The sequence below is a fragment of the Otolemur garnettii genome, unplaced genomic scaffold (assembly GCF_000181295.1).
Source record: "Otolemur garnettii isolate 467f Iridium unplaced genomic scaffold, OtoGar3 scaffold00006, whole genome shotgun sequence".
NCBI lineage: Eukaryota > Metazoa > Chordata > Mammalia > Primates > Galagidae > Otolemur > Otolemur garnettii.
Window position 1 is genome coordinate 18599577 of NW_003852401.1, and position 26563 is coordinate 18626139.

At 39.3% G+C, this 26563-nt stretch overlaps 1 protein-coding gene across 15 annotated transcripts in view; it reads left to right on the forward strand.

Moving 5' to 3' along the window:
• The window catches only part of PTPRD (protein tyrosine phosphatase, receptor type D), a 2156277-nt gene that overhangs the window by 2030342 nt on the left and 99372 nt on the right, over nucleotides 1–26563 (forward strand). For all 15 annotated transcript variants that reach the window (XM_023508432.1, XM_023508444.1, XM_012813956.2 and 12 more), the window contains 2 exons: nucleotides 507–619; nucleotides 14386–14483. In XM_023508432.1, the coding sequence (XP_023364200.1) occupies nucleotides 507–619; nucleotides 14386–14483 (211 nt within the window). The remainder of the gene's footprint in view (nucleotides 1–506; nucleotides 620–14385; nucleotides 14484–26563) is intronic.

A 26563-nucleotide genomic window follows, 5' to 3' on the forward strand; every position in this document is an offset into this window, starting at 1 on the left:
GCTTTATGGAAAAATCTAATGCCGAGCCACTTTGCAACCACCAGTCATATATACCTGAAAAGGGCTTGGGGGGCGGAGATCAATTTAGCTATTCAGCTGGAGGCCAGGTAGTTTCACTATGCTAACAAAAGTGTTAGTATTGGCTACCAGGGATATCTTATCCTGTCCTTCACAAACCGAAACAGTAGGTAAGAAAGAATCGATCAACAAAGGTCCAAGCGTATCTCACCAAGACCCCCTTAAAGCCTAAAGGCAGAATCACTGAATTATTAACTCCAGAGTTGAAGGAGGTCTTCAAGAGGAGGTCTTCACTTAAACAAGAGTTCAAGAGGACTTTGCTTGAAAAAACCTTTAGACCTGAGGAAACAAAGTCACAAAGCCAGCCAGGTTAAAAAATTGTTAAACTGAAAATGGGGGCAGGCACAAAAGCACATATACAACTTTCTATCTTTTTATGTTTCAGTCGGTTTTTGTTTTACTCTTAAATTTTTATTTGCTCCCTGTAGGAAGAGAGCAGAGTCAGACTCTAGAAAGAGCAGCATACCGAACAGTAAGGAGGTCCCGTCACACCACCCCACAGACCCCGTGGAACTGAGGCGCCTTAACTTTCAAACCCCAGGTAAGAGGCACACGCATTTTATCTGTAATCAACTCTTTGATGCAAGTCTTAGAGTCCAGCAGTTAGTGTCTTGAGAGTCAGATTTCTTACTCTGCTTAGCACCATTTTTCATCCTGCTTTTTTATTTTAATATTACTGAGACTTGCCCAAGCAACAGTCTGAAAAGAAATGAGTTCTTTATGCAAATCTGCAGTGGGATGGGGAAGAAAAAGAAATGGAATTCTCCTTCAAATTTTGGAAGTCTTTATAGGAATATCTAGCCATTTTTATGAGCTTAACGGTTTATTATGTTCAATGACACCAATGTGGAAAGAATGTAGTTTCTCATCTTATAAAGCGAGTGAATGAATCAGCGCATGAATGTGTACATCTGTCGCTCCTTTGGGAAAACATAGATTTGTTCTCTATTTTCCTGTTCCTTTATGATAATCTGCTTATGATAATCTGCAAGAAAGAGGAAGGAAAGATGGGAGGGAGGGAAGAAAAGATAGCCAAATCACACATCTTTTAAAATATTACCTGTACTAAATCTCACTGACCAATGCAGGTTTTTTACTAGGGAGACACAGTGAGGATAAGAAAAATATGCTTGCTTCTTAAAATAAAGTATATTAAGTGCTTCAACAGAGGAAAATTCCTATTCTTGCAGAGAGGCATTTGGTACAATGATGTTAAGACAAGCCTAGCTCTATTTTTCTTTCTTTCAACTAAAGCTTGTTTATACCAAATGAATGTCAATGATGAATGGTAGAGGGAGCTAAAAATAAACAACTGAGTGGCACTGTCTTAATACTTTATGGTGATGAACGAAGTAAAAAGCTGAACTGAAATGTTTAGGGGGTTAAAGTTTGGTTGCAGGAATGTGTCCCAAATTGTTGGCAAGTTTCTCTTGTTCTATATGCATGGAAACTCACAGTATGATACACTACAGATTTATTCAACTAGACATTCGCAGTGAATTATTTTGAACTGAAAACATAGTACATGGTCTATTATGTTTTGCATATTTTCTGTTTTACGTGTACCTAGATATGGTAACTTGTATCCCTTCAATTAAAAGAGATGATTGCTGTTAGTGGTACAGTGCTGAGCAGAGCTGCTTTCCAATGGAAGGAAATGTTCAACCTTTTCCATGGGGCTATATAACCATCATAAATATGAGGGGTTTTTGTTGTTGTTCTAACTCCAATGAGGTTAGACCATTTTTTAAAATTGCTTATTTTTAAAGCAAAGGTTTACCTTCATCAGAACACAAAGTTGAAGAAAATGGTCAGGGTAGCCAAAACCCTGCATGCTTTATAAAAAGGAGGGGCTGAAAAATTTAGCCTGTGGATGTATGCTTGATGAGGGAACAACCTTATGCCATCCTCCAGGGTGACTGTAGTCCCCTGGATGCTTCCCGTTGAGTTTCCCTCTTGGAGCTCCATTAGGCAACTCAATATAAGTTAAATTGCAGTAGTAAATTTTTGTAGATGAGTACTTTTTGAAATAAAAGTATACGGACTACTTCAGGTTACAGGTAACTTCTTAATAATGGATGCAGGAATTGGTGTACTTTTCACCTTGGCTAACTCAATGTAGAAAGAACCCAGAAGCCAAAGAAATTATCTGTTCTCTGATTCCTGGCCTGTATTGCCTCATCAGCCTTTGCAAGAGCAGCACATTTTGGACATAGAGATGATGGTCTGGTTTCTCAGTACCTGGCTGCTGCCCCTACATCTGTTTAGGGACCATCGTGACAGATGGAGTTAGTTACTGAAATAATTAGAGAGAACAAGAGCAAGTCGAGTTTCAGTAAGAAAGGAAATGTTTGTTTTAATGACCTGGAGAGTAGGCTAGGCCTCCTGCTAGATGCTGCAGGTAGTATGGGAATGCTGTTCTTGGATTTTATACACAGTGTTTGCGGGGTGTTAGCTGCTTCTTTGAAATTCCCAGGATCTGTTCCCATAACAGCTCATATCTATCTGTTCATGTTAGAAAGTCACAAGGACATCTTCCCAAATAACCCACCTACAATGTCTTGGTTAGCAATTAGATGTATTCCTACAATAGCCCAGGTCAGCCTGACCCAAACCAGTCCAAAAGAGCCTAACCACATCCGCTGTCCACCCTATTCATGTCTAATGAACCGCCTCACCCAATGCTTCCTCTGGCTTCCATGTGAAGTGCTATAGTGCTGGAGCCAGCCTTGGTCTTTCACCACAGGCGGAAACACAGCACAGGGTTGGGTGGAATGGCAAAGGTAGGCCCCAAAGAGGAGAGCCAGTGGGAGTGCTACACCTCTGCTCCTCGAGCACCGACAGGCAATATTTCCAAGCCGCAATGCAAAACATGGACGGGCACTGTAGAAAGGATTATTAGCAATGTGCTTGCGACTACAAACAAGAGACTAGGAATGCCTACTGTCTAGACCAAGGGGCCTCTGTCTGCAAGTGCTTTTCACTTTTGCAGGTAGTTTTGCTAATATGGCCAATTCCAAGGATTCTGTTAAGAATTTAATATTCTAAATATATGTGGGAATATTAGATCCATGTACAGACAGAATCTGTTAAATTTTAGGTAAGGAAGAAGAATAAGTGTTAATTGTGGTAGCATCACTTGTATCACCAATGGCTTTACAAAATTAAAACAGGATATAGGGAGGTGTCATTTAAATCAAGTTTTGATAAGCTCAAGTGGATCATGGGATAAGTGAGCAAAATTAGTGAAGAAAAATAGAAGCAATAGGGCAGAGGAAGAGACTAGAAAAAGAGAAATTGTCCTGAGATCCTAGCACATCTGTTCACTCAGGAAGCAGTAGACCGTCCCCTTTAGCTCAGGTAAGCAATGCTCTTAAGCCTGATTTGTTAAAATAGTCTATTTGCCTCCCAAACTTTATTATGTGTCCTGCTGTCCTGAAAATTCTACCATTTAACAAAGGAAATAGACTCAGCTTCTAATGTGAAATTCATAGAGATGTGACCATTTTGCTTCAGAGAGTATGGATTTCAGCCTGGGACGGTGAATTACCTTAATTACTTGCCAATAGGAAGAGAGCAGACAGTGGGGATTGTTAACCACAAGTCACCTTTTTGTGCTTTTTCCTGTCTTATTCACAAAGAGTCAAGAGTTATCCCACATGATAAAAGCACAGCAAGTCCCATGACTTTACTTAAATTTCCAATTTTTTAATTCTTTTTATTGCACTAAGTGTCCTTTTATATACATCACACCTATGAACGTGTAATCACTTATCTCCAAACATTATAACACTTGAGAATGTTTATTAACAATGTGCATAGGTAGTGAATTAATAATCTACATCTTCAAAAAAAAAAAAAGACTTTCAATGAAGTAAGAAAGCTGTGACTTGTATAACTATGCCTAGCACAGAACTTGTTAATGAAAGCAAATTGATTTCCACTTCTGATGGGGCTGCTGTGAATGATAAAATGCCAAACAGACATTACCATTTGAAATTCTGCAGGCCTCTCAGAAGCACATTGCTTAGTTCAGTGATTCTATAAATTCTACTTTCTTTAAAAAAAAAACTCATCTTGTGAATGAAAGATTCATTTACATTTCAAGTTGTGTATTGTAGGAGTCTAGATTTAAGGAGTCAGAACATTATTCCTCAATTCCAAACTTCATATAAATATAGCAGTTTGACAATTTCAGTACATCAACGAGCTGTACCCTTAAAGGCAGTACCATGAACACACTTCGGTTAGGAAAGAGCCAGAATTCTGTCCACTATTGCTCAACAAAGGCATGAGGAAAAGACAGAGAAATCTGCTGTTTTCAGTTATAACCAGTATTTCAAGGTTGAGGAGTGTGGGGAAGAACATAGCATTAGTGTAATTTCAAACTTTTGAATGAGAATCAATTCACTCTGTTAATGAAACCCTGTGTGCAGGCATCTGAACATGCTAGAGAAACTCCTGCTTCCAGAATTGAGGGCAGGCACTGTGCCGTAGGTATTGCCCATGGTTGTGTATACCAGCCTCATTCAGGTTCAGATGGTGGTATACAGCCAAATTATATTTGAAAGAACCTGAGCTACCTAATCCCTTAAAAGAATAGTGGTTTGTGACCACACGACGTTGACTATGGGTGTACGGGGTCAGTCAAAATTCATGTGGAACAGGCAGCTGAAAGGCATTGCTAGCACCATTAATAATTTTGTGAAATTAAAACTTCAATAATAGGAAAGGACTTAAATAATAGGAAGGTATCATTTAGCTAAGAGCAGATTTATTACCTCAAATAGATAACGGAATAAAACGGGCAACATGAGCAAACGAGAGAGGAGATACGTAGAAGAATTTGCTAGAATTATTAACTACCATCACAGTTTTACAGGTCTTTAACATCAAAGGAGGAAGGGAAGAAAGTATTCACTTATAAAAGATACGTTCAAAAGAAGTCTCTGTTGAGCCTCATCCACCTTTGTGGACAGCAGTAACTAAGTGTATGTGAAGATGACGGATGTGTTACATCTTAAGCAAAAGTGAATTATGGTAGCCTGGCGTGGCGGGAAAGTTACTCTTTTCTTTACAAAAAAAAAATTCCAAGTTATTTTAGTTCTCCCTCCCAGTATATCTTGTTCTTCATTATAGAAGTAACACATTTATTGGGAAAATTTTGGAAAATAGAAAATACACTTGTTGGCTCGGTGCCTGTAGCTCAACCGGCTAAGGTGCCAGCCACGTACACCTAAGGTGGCGGGTTCGAATCCCCAGCCTGGACCCGCCAAACAACAATGACGGCTGCAACCAAAAAAAAAATGGCCGGGCGTTGTGGCGGGCGCCTGTGGTCCCAGCTACTTGGGAGGCAGAGGCAGGAGACTCGCTTGAGCCCAGGAGTTGGAGGTTGCTGTGAGCTGTGATGCTACAGCACTCTACCCAGGGGGACAGCTTGAGGCTCTGTCTCAAAAAAAAAAAAAAGAAAATACACTTGTTAATGAATGTTGTGTATATAGGTATTCGTTATTTTATTATGTAATATTTTTGTATATTTGAAATTTTTTTAAGTAAAGAAAAGGACCAAGAAAAGCAATTTTTTCTTCCTGTACCTCTCACTGTGCAGAAGTGCCACCATCACAGCATCACAGCTCACTACAACCACAGACTCTTGGGTTCAAGCAATCCTCCTGCCTCAGACTCCCCTGTAGCTGGGACTACAGGTGTCCACCGCTATGCTCAGCTAATTTGTCTAGTTTTTAGAGAGATAGGGCCTCACTCTTGCTTAGACTGGTCTTGAACTTTTGAGCTCAAGCAGTCCTCCACTTCGGCTTCCCAGAGCGTTAGGATTACAGGCATAAACCACTATGCCTGGCCTCAAATTTTCCTTTTAGAAAAGGAAAATTACTTTTTATTCCACCACTTCTTATTTTTCCTATTTTTTTTTAATTGTTGGGGATTCATTGAGGGTACAAGAAACCAGGTTACACCGATTGTGTTTGTTAGATAAAGTCCCTCTTAACAATTGTGTCTTGCCCCCCAAAGGTGTGTCACACACTATATTTTTCCTTTTTAAAAAAATTGATATATTTAGAATAAAAATAAAAGACTTCTTACCATTACTCCGATTTTACCTTCTAGAAATATCTACCATATATAGCTCCATGCTTATCCTTTCAGAACTTTTTATTTGTATGGACAAATAAAACGTATAGTGGGTAGTTGGACAGATGTGTGTGTACACACAATTTTCTGTTTTCACATTTAACTATATAAAAACAGACCTTCATCTAAGTTAGTGTACTGGATTTGTTTCTTCTCTAACAGCGCATGATAGTGATGGTATTCTGTTCTGTAGATGCCCAAATGTTTCCAGGCATCCTAAACTATGGCCCGTGGGCCACATGCAGGACATGTATCTGGCCCACTGGGTGTTTCTGCTTCCACTGCCTGTCCTGCTTAACAGCCAACTCATCCCGGGGCCCACAGTCCAGCCCTCCAATGGTCTGAGGGACAGTGAACTGGGCCCCTGTTTCAAAAGTTTGAGGACCCCTGGTTTAAACCCATTCCCTGTTAGTGGAGGCTAAGTTATTTCCATGTTTTGCTATTGCAGATACTACTGTAATAAGCACTATTGAGCCCAGGACTTTTTATACCGTTGTTGCTATTCCTGCATGTTAGACACCTAAACGTGTGATAGCAGGGTCCTGAGATAGGCACATTCAACCTTTTGGTGGAGACTGCTGATCACAGAGTTTTTGAAATATTGGAAAAGTCCTTTACTAAAAGTTTGACCTCTCTGGCCTGTGGCCTCTAGAATTGGACAAAATGACTAAGATAAATATTATATTGTCAAAAGATGGTGAAATATAAGAAAACCAAATACATTACTGGTATGTATTCCTTTTTCTACGATTCCCAGCAAAGCACATTTAGAAGTTCAGCATCTTAGAAGAGTACTCCTTTGTTTCTGTTCAAGAAAGACATTAAATAGGAGAAGATACAACAAACACATCAGCAGGGCACTACTCACCACTTCCTCTGTGCCTACATAGGCAGGCGCACAGAATCTGCTGTCTCTGCTCACACACACCCCCCCATACCCCCAAGAAGATGCTTGCAATAGTGGTTATGTTTGGCCCTTTAACAAAAGAACTTCAAAACTTGATGATCAGAGGGTACAATATAAAGCCTCGTTTTCATTCTGTGGATGACCTTAATATGTTTCGCCCTAAAGCATACATAGATGGTAGGTGATTGATGGGCTGTGAAAAACAAAAACAAACTCGTAAAAAGTTAACGTATCAGAAATAGCCATATCAGCAGCAGAAAAGTCTGCACAGCAACCAAATGGGCTCTGAGAGCTCTGAGGGTATCTCTTGCAATCTATAGTGCTATTAATTGGATCAGTGCTAACAAGATCCGTTCTTATCTGCACTTCCTTCTTCACATTTTATTTTTGTACTGTAATGAATTCAGGCATATGATCTAAATTCAGCAGACCAGATGTGTTCTTTGTGTTTTACATTTTGAAAACCCTGAGTCGTTAGGCCGGGCACAGGGGCTAATCCTAGCACTCTGGGAGGCTGAGGTGGGTGGATTGCTTGAGTTTAGGGGTTTGAGACGGTTCTGGCATAGGGTGAGGGTCTGCAAGAAAAGAGCACGCCAGTCCAGGGACAAAGAAAGACTTTAAAGGGGGATAAAGGAGAATGGAGGCTGACCATGAACCAGCTCAGCTCTCACCTGGGTGCAGAAGGCTTTTATTAGACTTACCAGTGTGGCTGGAACAGGGAGTGAGACTGGAGTTGCATGTAGAGCTCTTCCCTAGTACAGGTCAGGATTATGGGGCCTATACTTAGGGCCAGGATTACAGGAGTTTCCTCAGTACCAGCCAGAATATGGATAGGGTGTTTCCAGGAACTCTGGCCTTGAGGCACTCCAAGAATCTGAGGAGGGGATTGCTGTTTTCTGACACTATTTTCTAAAATGGCTCCACTCTTGTCAGGGTTATGAGAATTCTTTTCCCACAGAGACCAGCCTGAAATAGAAAAAGCAGCTGGGGGTTGTAGCGAGCTCCTATAGTCCCAGCTACTCAGGAAGATGAGACAAGAGAATTTCTTGAGCCCAAGTTTGAGGTTGCTGTGAGTTATGATGACAGGGCACTCAACCCCAGAGAGACTGAGTGAGACTTTGTGTCAAAAAGAAACAAAACAATCCCCCCCCACCCCGAGTCACTATATCTAAATGCCAAATCCCCCACGTAAAGGAACGTGATTGGTTCATATTCCTGTCTTTTGAGAAATTCTACATAAAAATGAATTTCAATTATGCTGTTCTCTTGGAGAATCTTTTACTTAATCAGGATCTGAGTTATGGATTAAGTCAAATTGTCACTATTGTTTTACCAAGAAGCAATTATACTTTACAAATCAATGTTCTCTTTATCTTTATCATTAGTTTGTGAAACAAATTATATAAACATAGGAGAGTATTTGTATTTCATTCAGAGAATTATAAATAATGCATGGATTATGATAAAAGTATGACAAATATTTAGTGAACTATGTTTTTCTCTATTACTGTTAGCTGGGTAAAGTACAGTTTTTGCCAAGGCTATCGCTGGTGATTTACTGAACGAAGTAACCTCTCCTTGGTCCATGACCACAAAATTCTTTATCCTTTATCAAAATTTGCTGGAAAGAAAAATCTTGAAGAAAACATTCCTGTGTCATTACAAATACACATAGATAGTGACACAAAAAACACCAGAAAGCTGTCCTACCATTGTTAGCAATCTCAAAGACTCTGCTTAGTGAAATATTTATAAAGTCCCTATTGTCATTTAATGCAGGTTTTAAAAATGTGAAAATAAAGCAAGTGGTTGATAAACATTTCTCTATGGCAGTGGTTCTCAACCTTCCTAATGCCATAACCCTTTAATACAGTTACTGTGGGTCACACCCCACAGGTTGAGAACCACTAAGGACAATAAAGTCATATGGAGCATACAGTAGTAAAAGATAGAAGAGTATTGTAAAGGCAAAGATGTTTTTTAGAAATATTCTGGCAAATAGCACTACAGTTTTTAACAGCTTACCTATAGTTCAAGTTTTCATGGACATTTATGTCTTGGCAAGAAGTAACTGGAAGATACAGATGTGTTTATCGGCACACTTTACCTTTTCCCCGCCGTCTAAACAGATGCTCTAAGTAAACTAATTACACTGACACATTTTCTCAAATTGGGGAGAGTTTATAATCTCTCTGTTGCTACAGAGATAGCCCAAACATTCTTATAGGCCTATGTAAGGTAATATAATATATAGGATATTATATAGACATCCCCACCCTTCCAGGGGGGTGACGTGATTTGAGAGACAGCATGGTATAATGAGAAGTGACAAGGTCTGGGAAAAAATCTCCCAGGAAGCTATAGTTTTGCTGGTAATGATGATCTTGATCAAGTCCTTTAACTCCTCTGAACTTTATTTTCCTAACTGGTAAAATTAATGGGAGAGGAGGGCTGGAGTGAGGGAGGGAAAGACAGATGAACCCGTAGAGGACGAGCCATGCAAGAAGCACATATCTTTATATTCCTAGCATATGATCTGGTATCTACTCCATCGCCTTGTGGATTTAGCATTTCTTTGATTTTAATTCATACACACACACAAGAGGAAGAGTTTAGTCCCTTAAAACCGAGGTCACATTCAAGTGGTCAAATGGGTCCTGCAAAAGGTCTTATCTTTAATGCCCCACTAAGTTTCAACCAAATTTTGAGTCAACATTGAAAACTGAGGAAATGCCCCTTGATAATTCAGCCCGGTTAGTTGCTATGATAAATCTGAAAAGTCCGACCGTGTTGGCCTTGTCTTTCTACTTGGCAGAGCAAGTCCTGGAGATGAATAGTTTCACTTTTCCCAAAAATTCCCCATGTCTGCACCAGCCCTAAAGATGACTGTCAGTCATTATTTATCTCCTATTTATGACTACTTTGCATATAATAAAAATATATTGCTCTTTGTTGAGTCTCCATCAAATATAGGGACACAAAAGTCAGCACTAGAGGCTGCTCAGGGAGAAGAAATGGGACTGAGTGTGTTTGTTTGTGCAACAGTTGACAATAGCTAGGTTTGTGCAACCTTTGACAATAGCACCCAGCCACTGGCCCCTCAGTCATTGGTGACTTTGCCTTCTGCTTTAGAAAGTCATAAAAGCCATTCTAGAGATGGTACAGTGAAAGATACCCAGATTACATGGTAAGATTTTATTATTTACTATCTGGGCTAACATACGCCAAGTCACTGAACTTTTCTGAAATTTAGAGTCCTCTTGTGTAAAATGAAAATGCTGGACAAAAGTCATCTCTAGGTACCTCGCAGCTGAAGCTGCCATGATCTTAAAGTTTTGCTTCTTCTTTTAGAAAGCCACTACAACATTACTGTCATAAATATGTACCCTCTTTTTAAGGAGCGATCATATTCTTTCTCCTGCAGCCTAAGGCAGATTTCAGTGACTGAATCTGTCATTTTTCATGTCAACACTGTATATTGTGGAGATCAGAGCTTCAGAATGAAAACTCTGCTCAGAGTTAACACGTGCCTTTAAAATGCATTTATTTGTACATTTGTAGCTTGGAAGGGATGAAGTCATAACACTGGCAAGTTTTTACCAATTGTTAGTTGTGCTACAAGTTCTTTGGTGGTAATAATAGAATTGCTAAGGTACTAACGCTTGCTAATAAGGAATCAAAGGAGTTTCCAGGATACCACCAGGAGAAAGCTCATCTCATTCTCATAAATCCTCATATAATTTTTAAATGGTAAAAAAAAAACAAGTAATAAATGAAGTTATAGGATCCTCATCATGGATTCCCATAAAGCTGAGAGCCATTTCCATAGGGAAGGTGAAAGATGTCAACATCTGGCTCCCATACCCAGACTAAGATTCTGAATTACTCGGACTAGTGTATAGCCTGCAAAAAGTAATTTTAAAGCATCTTAAATGATTCAAAGATAAAGGCAGTGATCTAATAAAGACTTTGGTCTGTAGAACTATGAGCAATGGCCAGGGTTCCAAATAAAAGATTGAAAAGATATTACAATGAGGTCAACTTCATCATTTTCTTAGTGTCTACTTATCATTCATAATCTAGCATACTTGGTTATATCATATAAAATTTTTCAGTGTTGGGCAATGGAGAACTTTCTGGGGAATTATGTAACAATATTTTAAAGTAGATCCTTAGTGATTATTTTCTGATATGAGCAAAAGGATTTCATCGTAGAGGAATGTTATCCCAGATTTATTCTTCAGCATAATTTTTATGTTGGCATTCCATCTTTTCAAATATGTATATGACATTATAATAAAGTATATATACTTTTGGCTAACTAAAGAAAATGTCATTGACTTAAATAATTCAAACTGTGGACAATTAAATTCCATAATAGTTTTTAGTTTTTAAACAGTACTCCCCACCTCCCCCCAAAGATACAAACTTTTAGAACCCTCAGGTACAAAGTGTGTTCAAGAGACTTTTTCTTATCTGTTCAGATATCCTATCAATATGGTAGAAATGAGAGTTATAAAGAAAGGAGTGACTCCGTAATTTACCTCATCCCATCCTCTTCTTTTATAATTAAAGAAATTGAGATGGTTGGCATGGGCAGTGCCTGTGGCTCAAGGAGTAGGGCGCTGGCCCCATATGCTGGAGGTGGTGGGTTCAAACCCAGCCCCGGCCAAAAAAATAAGAGATGGTTGACAAGCAGTGATATGTCCCTATTAGTAAGTAGCAGAATGAAAAGTAGAACTCATGCCATGTATTCTAAGCTGGGACCCCTTGTCCTCTACCACTGGGTTCCTACTAGTTCTCCTCTTTTTTTTTTTTTTTTGTCTTTTCTGGAAACATCCATTTGGCCATTTTTACTTATCCTTGAAATTTGGTTCCATATTATACATATAGATAAGTCTTAAATAGTGATTGTTTAGTGCTATGGTATCATGCCTGTGAAAGGTATACATGTGTATGTGTATTCTAATTTAGAACTTAGTGAGTCAGCGCAAGATTGCTTCCAAATAATACTTGCAGACCATGTGCCAGTGCATGCCAGAGTGAATATGTTGATCGCATCTTTGGTTGATTATTATGGTCTTCTACTGCTGTTATACTAATATTTGTCCCATTTCCCACTGGCTTTACTTTTTGCAGCTTTGAGCAGTAATTCAGTCCCCTACGCCTCCCTGATTGGCTCTGTGTCCTCCCTCTCTAGCCAAACCACCACTCAGTCCATATATGATAATAACTCTCTCCCACGATTCGCTCGAAAAGGTCTAAACATCTTTGTCTGTATTATTTTCTCTGTTAAAGCACTGTAACGATGTCCGTGTCAGTCCACTCCCATCTCCAGACAAGCCTAACGTCTCCTGTGCCTTGCATTTCCATTCCTTTCACCGGGGTTGCCTCATCTGGATGAGATCACTCAGTTATCAGACCACTGTCGCCCACCCACTCCTTCCACAGAAGGTCAATTAGTTCAATTCTATCATCACACAGAAGAGTTCCAGAAAGTGGCCCAAAATTTGGGTCCAAAGCCATCATTATATCACCAACAAAGAGTTTTTACTTCCAAGCAGTCTATTTTTATTGGACCACCACTAAGATTTTAGCTGACTAGAAGCACACCTGCATAGCTGTGAAAATTAGACCACCACGATTCACAGCACGGTGCCAAAGTGAAAGTCTTCAAAGAGCAAAGCCCCTTTTTACTTAACTTACCGAACCATTGACAATTTGGCATTTGAGATAAAGGAACTTACTGGGTGACTTTTAATAATGGTACAATTTCTAAAATGTCCATAAAGTAAACACATGTTGACTTAATTGTCCTTATTCCACAGTGTGACTCCCTCCAGAGAGTCACAATGACAGCAGAATGTCAACAAGGCTTCCAGTTTGAGCTCCTCCCTCCTCCTTTTTCTGCTTCACAGGCTTCCCTGGGGACATGTGAGTTCAGGTCGTTCTGGCCAGCAGGAATTTGTGTCTGTAAGATACGAGTCAGCAGTGCTCTCCCATGCTACTTTTGCAAAATTTATTAGAAAGAAATAAAATGCACATCAGGTGAAAAGTGAGAAAATATCAGAAAAATACAGGGATTACCAAAATTAACAGTGGATTATTTTTTAACAGAATCAATGAAATTAATGTCTATCCCGCTGGCCGACTGAACTGAGACGTGTCAGCCCCCGTCTCCGCTTTCCTCCTTTTTCCACCTTCTTTCCTTCCTTACCTTTTCACCATTGGCTCACTTTCCTGGATTCATTTCCCATGAGTGGACAAAGATGTTTACACCTGAAGTAGATTGTAGGTTTGCTGGGGGTTGAGTAACGGGGACCTGGGGCAGAACACCACGAAGTTGTTAGTGTGGCCATCTGTAAATATCCAGGAGAAGGCTGCAACCCCAGCCTCTACAATCTGCTACTAGTGGAAACATGTTTGAAGCTCAGTGTGGTGTCTGATCGTGTGGTCAGTGATTATTGTCAATGAGCTGTGGTGCATGTCATCCTTTGTGTCTGTGTTTGCATGTGAATGTCCGTCACCTACAGGTGTGTGAAATAGTGAATCTATCTTAATCAAGTCACACTATATAGTAAATCCTGCAAAAGCTCACAGCATTTCTATTAGTCTTTTCTTTTTAAGTATATCAGGCTATCCATATCATTTTTTTTAACAAATCTGTTCTATTTTATTTTATTTATACCATCATTTCCTTTGCAGGTTCAGATGATTCCGGTTACCCTGGTAACCTTCATTCTTCAAGTTAGTTTCCCTTGCTTATGCATAAGTCATTTTATGTTTCCTATCAAGCTACAACTCTCTCCCTTTTAGGCCTTTCTCAGTGTCTGTTTTCTTAGTTCACTCTTCACCATTTAATTCCACACAATTTCCATTTCACACAGTGCAGGAGAAGGAGTTTGAAATGACATAAGAGTCATTACTCAAAGCAGAAGTTGACATCAAGCCTGACTGGCAGTTTTCTCCGCTAGCTAACCCATTGATTCATAGCACAATAACGCTTTCTTTTACACTAGGAGTGTTAGTTTGGAGATTATGCTTGGTGACTTTTCATTTGGCTACAAAATCCATCCTTCCAGAGCATGTCCTGCTTTGAGTAACCAAACTATTTGCCTGCTTCCTCACTTAAGACATCTTTACTACTCACATATTTTCAGGCCATTTCTAACTATAGTATTCTCTGTATTGGGGAATAATTAATGTCTTTTTCATGTATTTTTAAATGTGTCTCTTCTGTCCTTTTTCGATAGGCATGGCTAGCCATCCTCCAATACCTATCTTGGAACTTGCCGATCACATTGAAAGGTTGAAAGCAAATGACAACCTGAAGTTTTCCCAGGAATACGAGGTAATTCACTGTGTTTATACTGAAAAGTAGTTGCAAGACTTGCCACCACCTTCTTTTTGACCATATTCTCAAAAATTAACTTTATCCACTTTTCCTTTTAAGTATAACTCAGAATCTAATGTAAAAATTTATAATGAAGAGCCTACTTAAAAGTATCTGTGCAATCAACATAGTAATTGTCCTTTACAAAGGTGTTAGTTTTAGATTTGTTCAGTGTTACTAAGGTTATATACTTTTTGCATTTTGAAATTTTATTTTTCATTGATACATGCTTATAATTCTATGCTATGCATTATTACTTATAGTTACTATTTTGTGCAATAGATCACTACAGCTTATTCCTTTTGGCTAGCTAAATTTCGGATCATCTATGCTCCCTCTGGTAGATCCTATTGTTCTCTCTACTCCAACAAGTTTGACTTTTTCAGGTTCTACATTCGTAGTGTATTAGCAAGATTATTTGGTGTTTGTCTTTTCTTGTTTTATGAGTTTAAATAATATACTGAACTGATAGTCTTCCTAGTATACCAAATGGGTGCCGAGTGCATGGATTCACGATGAGAATCCTCACTGGAAAACAGAAATGACAGAGATGAAATAGACTCCTCAGTACTCTTAGTTTTACAATTTAGGCTCTGAAAACTATGACTATTGAATATGCATATGTGATTTTACCATTTAGTCTAAATTAGTGCTAAATCTAACGGTTTGAGACTCAAAAGGTATTTCTAGAAATGCGCTTATTTTTGAAGGAATGGTGAACTGAATGCTATGTTAAAATTCCAGAATCCTTAAATAGTCTTTGTGAATTCTTGATGGTGAATGGAAAGCTTGTCTGTGAGTATCTGTGTATGTGTTGCAGGGGGTATATTTGGATATCAGCCCTTTATCAAGTAAAGAGTTGTAAAACTGGATATTTCCAGTATTTAGTAGCAACAAGGGCCCATAGTGGAGCCAACTAATGAATTATTGATAACTGGACCATAATTATTCTTTTAGGCAAAAGTTAACTTAATATAACATTTAAATATACAGTTAAAAGTCACATAGTTGTACCAAATGACAAAAGGCTGTGGGGTACCTGAGCAGCCCTAATTTAACCATAAAGATTTTCTACCAATTTACTAAAGAGAAGCTTTAAACACGTCCTTGTTATCTCACTTTGTATCTATTTTATCGGCCTTAATTGGGGCACGTACATTACATGGCCTCTCACTCCCTACCAGCTCCACCATTCTGTCCTATCACATACCATTCAGTAAGAACCTCTTAGAGGAGCCCCAACCCCCAGTGACTAGAGAGGTAACAAAAATATGAAGAAGCCTCATGTAAAAGAATGTGGACCAGCAGGGGTCTATGACACTCTTGAGTATCTGCATGGCCTCCTTAAATCTTCACTTTTAAAAGAAAACACAGAGTCTTATTTTGTCACCCTGGGTAGAGTGCCGTCTTGTCACAACTCACAGCAACCTCAAACTCTTGGACTCAAGTGATTCTCTTGCCTCAACCTCCTGAGTAGCCAGGATTACAGGTGCCCACCAAAATGCCTGGCTAATTTTAGAGACAAGTATCTCACTCTGGCTCAGGCTGGCCTCAAATGCATGAGCTCAGGCGATCCACCCACCTCAGCCTTCCAGTGTGCTAGGATTATGTGAGCCAACATGCCCAGCCCAATCTTCACATTTTTTAATTCTAATTATTTTAAATTACTATGCTAGATGAGCAAAACAAATCACATTCACCTCCACTCTCAACAGCTAGACAGCCTTTCAACAGCTAGACAGCCTTTAATTTGCATGCTTCAACATCTTTATAGATATTTGATAGAACACAATGATTTTGTTGTTTCCTTGCTTCTTGGTTAGGTTAGTTTGGGGATACTCGCATTGAATTGTGAGTCGCCATACTTTCTCAGAAGGTCCGCTTCTGATTTCTTTCCTCCCTTTCTCTTGAACAGAATGGCTCTTTTTAAATTATGCAGTATCTTTTAAAGCACTTTCTGTAGCTTCTAGTTAGGGACTTGAGCTACAAATTGAGTTTTAGGAGAGAAAACAAGGCAAATGATGAATACCAGCTGCAACTCTTAAAAAACTCGCAGTTAACTGTCAGTTTTCACCAACCAGCGATCTTTCACTGCTCTACTCTGCTCTTTATTGTCATGATTCTTCTGTTTATTTTTCTGTGTGATATTGTCTTTGTGGCCCCATTTTAATTCTTTGTGATTTTGAGTAACGTAATGGGTCATAAGAAGATAAAAATGGGATAACTCATCCTGTTAATAAGCCATCACTTCACTGTGCACCAATACAACGTTAAGCCATTGACAATGATGCTGTCATGATCATTTAATGATGGGGATACTTTCTGAGAAATGCATCAATAGGCAGTTGCCATCTTTATGCGAACATCAAAGACAAACTCAGGTGGGAGTCTACCTCACACCTACACTATGTGGTATATAACCTAGGACTCCTAGGCTACACCTGTATATCATGTTACTGTCCTTGACACTGTAGGCAACGGTAACACAATAACTGTAACACAATAGTTAGTATTTGTCAATCTGAGCATAGCAAAGGTATGATAAAAAATACTATATAAAAGATAAAAATGCCTCTGTACAGAGCTCTTACAATGAATGAATCTCACATGACTCTGTGCTGGTGTAGACTTTATAAACACTGCGTACTTTCGCTACACTAAATTTATAAAAATTATTTTTCATTTTTTCAATAATATATCAACAACTTACTGCAACTTTTTTTACTTTATTAACTTCCTGATTTTTTTAAGCTTTTTGACTCTTTTATAATAACATTCCTAGCTTAAAACATAACCATATAATACAGCTATACAAAAAAAAATTTATAGCCTTATTCTTTAAGTTTTTTTTCTATTTTTAATTATGTTTTAAGTACTTTTTTCAAAAAGTAAAATATGAACACACGTATTACACAAGGTGAGAGTCCATCAGTGTCACTGTCATTCACCTATACGTATTGTCCTACTGGAAGATCTTCAGGGTTACCAACAGCCATGGAGCTGTCGTCTCTTATGATAATGATGCCTACATCTGTAATTCCTTTTGGTGGACCCAAATAAGGCTGTTTTGCAGTTAGTTTTCTTTATATATAAATAGAAGGCATATGTTCTAAAATAATAGCAAAAAATATATATTATATAGTATAGTAAAGATGTAGACCAGTTACATCATTGTTTATTATCATTATCAAGGCTTATGTCCGATATATAACTGCATGTGCTATACTTTTCTATTACTTGCATTGCAGTGGACTTGGATGCTAGCATTACGACAAACACAAAAGTTATGTGCTGTGCTAGGATGTTAGGACAGCTACCATCTCCCTAGGATAGGAATTTGTGCAGCTTCATTATAATTGACATAGCACCATCCTGTAAGTGATCCATTGTTGACCTCCTAGCATCATTCAAGTGATCTTAGTTGCATGCATTGAATATAAAACTAGTTTAATTGAAAGATGGAATTTTCCAGAAATGCTACATGTAAAGATACACTAACGATCCTCATTTAGCCATTAGATCAAAAGTGCTCCTGGAAAGTAGCTCTGCACTGCATGCTGGCAATGCTGCTCTGAGCAGCTTCCACGGTAGCCTGGCCATTGACAGGATGGCCTCCGCAGACTCCTCACCGATTATCATGATGATCATCTGTGATTAAGGCTCCCTGGGCATGAATTGACTCTACTGTGCCTTAACAGCTGGAAAGATGTTTAACTGTTGTGTTCATCTGTGATGATAGGATTAAGGCCTCTACGTGATATTTTAGGCCATAGAGCAACAGTTTGGGGAAAAAATTGTTTATTATGTCTCACGTAAATTTGAATAGACGTTTTCTAGTTTTCAGTGAAGAAAATGAAGGAAACTCACACTACTTTCAAACACCTAATTATTTTTGCATAATTACGATGAATCAGTGTTTACTCAGACCTCTTAAAAGATGTAAAGTGAAATTTGTCACTCTGATTCTAACACTAAATCAGAGGCTAAAGGCATGAAAGTTGTTTGCCCTGATCCTGAGGCTGGAATAGGAGGAAATAGGTCAGACGTTAGCACGGTATTATTTGATCGTGGGAGAGACCTCCTGTACTATAAAGGCAATTAGATTCTGACATTGGATTCAATGACAGCTAGAAGAATGGCCCTGGAAAGTTAGTGTAACCCCATCCCTGAGATCTTTATAAATACTCAGGTGTTCATTTGCTGATATGAAACTGAAAAGCTCTACTAGAATTTAAGCAGTCACAATTTGAGAATGGCATCTAGAATGCAGGAAATAAGGGCCCCCTTAAAATTGATATGCCTGGTAACGTGATACATTAGGCTGGTGAATCTTTAGATTAAATCAGAATAATATGTGGAGGTGTTGCCGAACAAAATCTTAGGCTAGTCCCTAAGGACCACTGGGAGTCTTTTAAAGACGGGTTCCAACCTCAGAAATGCCGGTTCAGGAGGTCAAATATGGTGTTCTGAAACCTCCAGTTTAAAGGAACATGTCAGGTGACTTTGAAACAGATGCTCTAAAGACTTCAGTCTGAGAAATGTCATTGGTTTACAGTAATGGATTACAGATGACAATGTTTTCTAAGATGATATGTAGACTGGTATATTTCATATTCAGTCAGCAAGCATCATCACAGATTGTAGCTACAGCTCCTAGAGCTTACTTCAGAGAAAAACAGAAAAGCATTTGATTTACTATAGAACCAAAGGCTGACAGTATAAGTCTACTTCAAGAACTATCAACTGGAACTCACTCTAACCTTTACCCAGTAATATTCCAAGAGCACTTAAGCTTATCTCCGGGTGTAAATCTTATTTATGTTCAATTGCAGATGTTTGTCTTTGCCAACAAGGTATCTCAGAACTGTAGGTTCCTTGTGAGTTCCGTGTTCCTCTTAGCACTTAGCACGGCACTTCTGCAGTAGTGTGTTGGAAGGCCGTGGGATTTTCCTGACAGCTCTGGAACGCTCCTCTTTGGCCTCCTCTGGGATGGCTTCTTTCTCCCCTTACACAGGCCCACTTCTTCTGTTTCTGCCACTCACACACAGAAAATGTGGCCTCTGGTCATATTTTTATTAACATATAGACCCCTTAGAGAAAGCGATTAAAGTTCCAAATGCCAGAGAGCAGCCTCTGAACTCTAATTGACTGAGCTTGTTTTGGAACACACGCTAGGGCACACCTCTGACAGTCCACTCATACAGACGTGGGTCTTTCCTTGGATTAGAGAAAGCTTCTGTGGAAGGGGCTTCTGAGCTGGGAGGATGACCAAAATTATGCACCACACAGCTACAGAAAAGTTGTATGCCAAGTGAGGAAAGAAACATAGAATTTACAAGAAACCTACACTTTGGGGATGCCTGCTTGGCAAAGACAAATGTACGCAATCAAATCTAAAAGAGCTATAATGCTAGTGGAGTGTGGTTGGGATGCAGTGAAGGTCAGAATGAGATGGAGAGCTGGGAAGGACAGTGAAGAGCAAATGGTGCTCTTGGTGGAACTCGGAAGGAGAGAAGTGACGAGCATCTTGTCAAGGGAAAGGCACGTAGGGAGAGGACGCTCTGGCACTTTCATACCCAAGGTGGGAAGCAGCAGCATTGGTGCCACCTGGAAAGTTGTTATTAAATGCAGACTTTCAGGCACTATCCCAAAACTACTGAATCAGAATCTGTTTTCACAAAAGACCCTGCTGATATATTTGCATAATAAATAGGTGTCCTAGTGGTCACTATTAAGAAAAGCTACAAAGTTAGAGAAGACGTGAAACTGGATCTCCATTTGGTCCTCAGTATGCAATTTCCTGTGGAGATAAAGTCCTAAATCACACACTCTATTCTGTGGTCTGCTGTGATGTAAATAACTCCCCTTTTAAACGTAGTTACAACAACAAAATCTCTTCCTAGTTCTGTCAGTTCACTGACAAGTCACCTTTTGGACCACAGTTCTTCCTGCCATCATTGTTACACACACAGGAACTACTATCACCAATTTAAATTCAAGTGTGTCAGCGCCAGCCCTTTTAGAAGTACTATGTTAAAACTACTCAGAGCACCTTTTCCATTGCAGTGAAGGCGGGAGGCAGGACACTGGTTCACCGAAGTCCTCCCTGAAGAATACCTTTGATCTAGTTTGTTCTCCTCACAAAGCCTCGTCCTGTGGAGCTGGTAATCTCTATCTCAGTGCTCCTGTGTCTCCCACCATTTAGCATCCAGATGTGCTAAGAGTTTCCTTGTGGACTCACATCTCCTGTCTGTGCCAATGAGAACGAGCCTCTTACCTGAAACCGTCCAGATTTGGGGGCCCTGTGCTCCTATTTTTGTAATAGTATGGTTATCGCACCTTTGTCAAATAAGCTAAAGTCTTCACTACATTCAGTGAGACACATAAAAGAAAAAGACGTGTTATTTCCTTTTCAGTAATGAAATACATCAAGCGGAGCTGAGCTATGGAGAGACATCTAAGACATTGTGTTTTAAAACATGAGCCAGATAGACCTCAGGGGAATGTGGGGTAGCCCTCTCATCCCAGAGGTAAGGAGATTAAGAAGGGAGTGACTTATTCAGTGTCACATACCTACTGTGGGTTAAAACCAGGTTGCAAATTGATGACATCTTGAATTCTTCTTCACTGTACCTTAACTTATGTGCTCTAGAGACCTAAATCTTTCATTCCTTGTTCTTATTATATCTTTCTTATAGAGTCCAGAAATCTTAGATTCTAATAAGATCAAAATATATAGATAAAATTTCTGTGAAAATGTCATAGAACAGGACATTCATGTTCATGACATGACATTCATGACATGAACACCAATTTGCCTTGCATGACTATCCCTGGGAAAACACAGTGGTTTTCCTATGACATACTAAGGATGCATTCTTTTCTCCATAGACAGTCGTTCCCAATGGTAAATATTGCATTGCTCCATAGAAAGGACACAAATTGTCTGCCATGAAAGCAATGACCACAGAAGAAAACATTTTTATTTTCCCTTGGAAAAAGCTGTTGGTCTATTTGACCACATGTGCCAGAATATATTCACAGGCACAGAATAGTCATTAGTAAATAGTTTGTAAATCTCTGAGTATTCATAATGCGAAAGTACTGGTCATATATGCTTTCAATTAGTTTCTAACTTATGTGTAAACTCCCGAGGGTGGGCACACATTAGAGCATTATACAGATTTCCAAGAAGAAACCAAACACACCCACATAACATACACACACGTGCACACACATGCTTTTTTTTTAACCAGCTTTAAAGGCCCGGGGTTTTTCTTGATGGTGGTTCCCTCATTTTCCCGAAGGAAGAAAGTGGTAGTTGACAGAGATGCATTTTCATCTTCGATGCAAAATGGAAGAGTAGACCAGACCAGGGAAAAACCTCTATTTTTAAGTATTTTTGACACAGGAGCCACAAGAGATAGAAAGGATATTTTAACAATTCTGAACAGACTATGGTAAGTTAAGTAATAGAAAGAGAAAAATGAGTGATTTCCTCAAATAAAAAACAGTAACAGTTTTGTTTTTTGTTTGTTTGTTTGTTTTGTTTTGTAACCGGGCTGGGTAAGCCACATTGAAGGAGAAGAATGGCTGCATTTACTATCCTAAATCAGAATACTCTGGGCTTTAGAGGTGAGAGTGAAGATGTCGTTACCCACTTCCTTAAGACCATAACAGTTTTCCTGCTTCCCAGATAGGGACCAAATTCCTCTGCCTGCCACTGGGTCTTCTACTCTTTAAGCCAATGGGGGACGAGTATGGCCAAGCAGCTAAGAACCCAGGCCCTGGAGTCAGCAAAGTCTGACCCCTCCATCAAGCACACGACTTCAGTATTTTCACCTCTCCAAAAGAAGTGATCATAGTGCTGTGTAATGTCATTAAGAGTAATAGACATAAAATGCTCATCAGAGTCCCTGATACAAGACTCAGTAGCCTTTACTATGACTTATTTCATCAAATCTAAGATTCATCAATTTTAAGATCCCCTGTCATTGTATGTCCCACTATGAAATCAAAGGCACTGCCAATATATTTGTAAGATGCCATCAATGTTAAGGTACACATCAATTTCAGAGAAGTTAGAATGTGAAAAAATATGTTTCTTAGTATCAGGCAACCTCTACCTTCCTATCTCTGTCCCTGGCCAAACCTCTAGGCTTGGCTGGAGTCAGCAAAAAATAATAACAGTAATAATAGTAACAATTAAATAAAAAGTAAAACGTGCTAGTTTAAGACAGTGCAAAACTAGCGCTTAGTCTGTTGGCCTTTCTTGCATCCTGTGGCCTGCCTGCCGCGTGCGGGCGCCCCCCCCACCCCCCCCCACCCCCCACCCCCGGTCAGGGTTAGGCTCCTCTCTGTGCTGCTGTAACAGGCTTAGCACTCAGCATGCAGCACATGATTAAGCAAAGTGTGTGTCTGGATCAATTTCTAACTGAATTTACAGTTCACAGAAACTCTTTGTTGTGATCAAAATTGCTAGTACCAACAACAAGAGCAAACAGAACAAAGAATGTCTTTCTGTGAAAAGACCTGCTTTTCCCCGTCCACGGTCCCACCTGATCTATCAGCAGAGAAGCCTTATTTTCAGGCCCTTTTCTCTCAGAAAATAGACCGTTATTATCTTTAGACAATACAGAAGTGATTACACTTTAATGTACACCTCTCAGATTTAACTCAAAAGTACCTGCTGATTAAACTCCCAGTGCACCTTTCCTGGTTACGATGGGCCTGCCAGCTGACAACCTGAGAAGATGCTTTCTTTGGTCCATAGTTAAGGACCAACCTTACCAAGTAAGATATGAAGGTTCAGAGAGCATCCCTCCCCAGCCAGCTGCACTCTACATCTGGTAAACAAATCTAGTAGGCCACAAAGCCTCAGCAGCTCACCTTAGAAGAAATGTTGCATCCCAAATCAGGGCGCGTACCTAGACGTTTGTGGTCCTTTATTCTTTCTGAACTTCTGTAGTTGTTAGAACTCAAAGTACAACCACTTTCTCAAGTTTCAAAGCTGACTTCTATTTGGACCTTTTCTTAATGTTTGTTCTTTCACCCACTTCTTTTTAAAAAACCCTCAGACATTTTCTTTACCAGTAATAAATTCTGTATCTTTCATACTTAAAGCTTTGATTTTTCCTTGTGGGAGTCCAGCTCATCTTGGTCTAATTTCATGTAACTCTAGCTTTCTGCCCCTCAGTCCTTGTCCTCTCAGACAATTTTGACTCTAGTTTTCTGGTTCTTAATCCTGGTTTCCACACACATTCTCCATAACTAATTGGCCCTCGACTATTACTGGACATTGTCCAAAGTGTCTCTCTACCTGTTCCCATGTGGAGCCCAAGGCTCTCAAGAAACAATTAATTCTAAAGTGTCTCTAGTTCCAAAGCAAGGTTTCAACTTCAAAGAGACTACGGCAAGAGCAAAAACAAAACAAAAAGACATGCCTTTTTGAGTTTTATTTTTATTTCAACATGAAGTTGTGATTTTAGGGCCTGAGTGATAAGTAGGTACTTAGAGAGGATAGCAGATGCCAAAGACGGCCTTGGAGTCAGGCAAAGAAAGCCAATTAGCTGTGCAGCTTGGTCCTGAACAAGTCACGTCACCTCCCACAGCCTTTCTTCTCTTATTTAAGAGGAGAATATTAGCATCTCCTCATGCAGTTATTATAAAGATACGTGTGTGTTAGGCACCTGACCCCTCGTCCGTGGCACTCAGTAAACAGTCCTTGTTATTGTGAACTTTACTACTCATGACCTACCCTTTAGTCTTTTCATAATATGGAATTTTTTTCACAAGTTAGTTTGTCTTTCTTAGCATTCCCTTCTTATTCTTCCAAAAAAGAGCTCTATGAAAACAATTAGAAGGTGAGGAGTGATGAGGATGGAGGGTGATTACAACATCTGCAGAGTTCTTTTTACATTTTGTGCATAACGTAATTTGTACATAATGTTATTTCTAGAAAGTAAATTCATGTTAAAATATCCAGGGAAAAAACTGTCTTCGAGGATGAGCAGAGACTGTTCCTGCTATGCACTTTAATGCCCCTAAACCCTTTGTTTAACTCCCCCATCTCAACTTTTTTAATGGTAAGGGAAGCAGTTCGAATGTCATTATCGGTTTGACAGACATTCACTAGAGAACAAAAAATGATCAGGAAATAAGCTCTGTCTTGGATGAGTCCATAATCTTCCAGTAGAAACTGAGGCAAAAAACAAACCAATAATTGTAAGTGTACCTTGGAGGTGGGCAATAATGAGGATAGTCTTCACAGGGGTCATCTCATGTGGAGAGTCACTGAAGGTACCTGAAAATACAGGTCCCCAGGCTGAGGGACATGAGGGTGCCAAGGCATGGAGATGAGAAGAATGGCTAGTTCGGGGTACCCCTGTGTATTCTAGAGCTGTCATTGCAATGTCAGGGTCATGTGGCTGAGGGGTGGGTGTGAACAGTGACTACACCCTTCATAGGTCTCAACCTGGTGAGAAATTTCTCCCTGCAACTATTCCTAAGGCTGCAAGGACCTGAGGGGCCACATGAATACATCCATGTTTACATTGCTTCTGAGCATAAGCTTTTGGGGGAATGTCAACAATACTGTAAACAAAAAATTGAAGCAAGGCTGCAGAGAGCTGGTTGCTACCCAGCATCTTAGGGATGTCTTTAATTATTTATGTGTTTATTTTTTAAATTAACAAATGGCAATGGCAGTATTGTTTGTCATGGTTTTATTCTACTGTGGCTAAACAGTTTGTTATTCTTTTGAAAAATAATTGTTGGGCAGACCAGACCACCATGTTTGAGGAGTACCATAAAGAATTAAAGACAAGGATAGAAGCATTTAGACAGTACATGAATTTGTGGATTCAGCTATGCCTTGGGGAACATTAGTAATTTCATCATTACAGAGGCAGCAATTGAAGTCTTTGGCTTTAGTTATAAAGTTCATGCATGAAGCATAATCAGAACTTCATTATTTTTCACTTGCTAAATAAACGGCAGGCATTCATCAGCCCTCCACGCTATCCAGCAGCTCAGGGAGACCTTTGATTTGATTCATTCTTTCCTCTCTTGCTTCTTCTTCCTCTTCTCTTCTCCTAGCTCTCTCCTCTCCATCCTTTCCCCCCACTCTCACATCTTTGTCTACCAGTTGTATAGAATTTTTTTCATATTTTATTCTTTGGTATAAAATACTATCTAGCGTTTCCATATGGCTTCACGGTCTAGATAATGCTTTACCAAGATAATCATGATCGCAAACATTTGCATAGCACTTCCCATGTGCCAGGCACTCTCCTAAACACATTACAGTAAATATCAACTGGTTCAGTCCCTGCAGGAATGTATTATTTGTATCCCCATATCACCCAAGAGGGTACTGAACCACGGGAAAGTTGAGTAACTTGCCCAACGCAACACAGCTAGTAAGTAGCAGAACTAGAATATGAAGCCACATGATTCAAGGTTTGGATAATGTTGTGACCACTACCAATAGTTACCTCTGATAATTGATTTTCTTTCAGCATAGTTTTCACTATGGAAAAATTTTATGTCATTCAGTATGACACTTACAGATGGCCACACAGTATTCATGTAATCCCAAATAAGGCATATTGGCCCAAATTTCCGAATGGTATAATTCCATTTTTGTTTTTCAATGTCAGAGATGTTCTTCCAACAATTACAACAATTGGACTTATATTAAAATGCTGTGGATAAGAACATTATTAACTTGTTTGAAGAGTATGAAAGGGGCTACAATTTACCTCTGAAAACAAATAGCTAGAATTCCATCCTCACCTTTGCAAAGAAAAAAATATATCTTTGATTTTTTGAGCTACAGATAATGAATTCATCAACTTGATTTCATAACTACTGACGTAGTAGGGACTGCCTTTGCTTTGGCTCTTCATCATTCACTGGTAAATGAGGTGGAGAAAAGAAGGAAAAGCAGATATTTGAAGGGACTAGAAGATGTAAAGACACAGACTCCGAGGGGAGAGTGGGCATTGAATTGATTTTTGTCTTGACATTTTAAACTG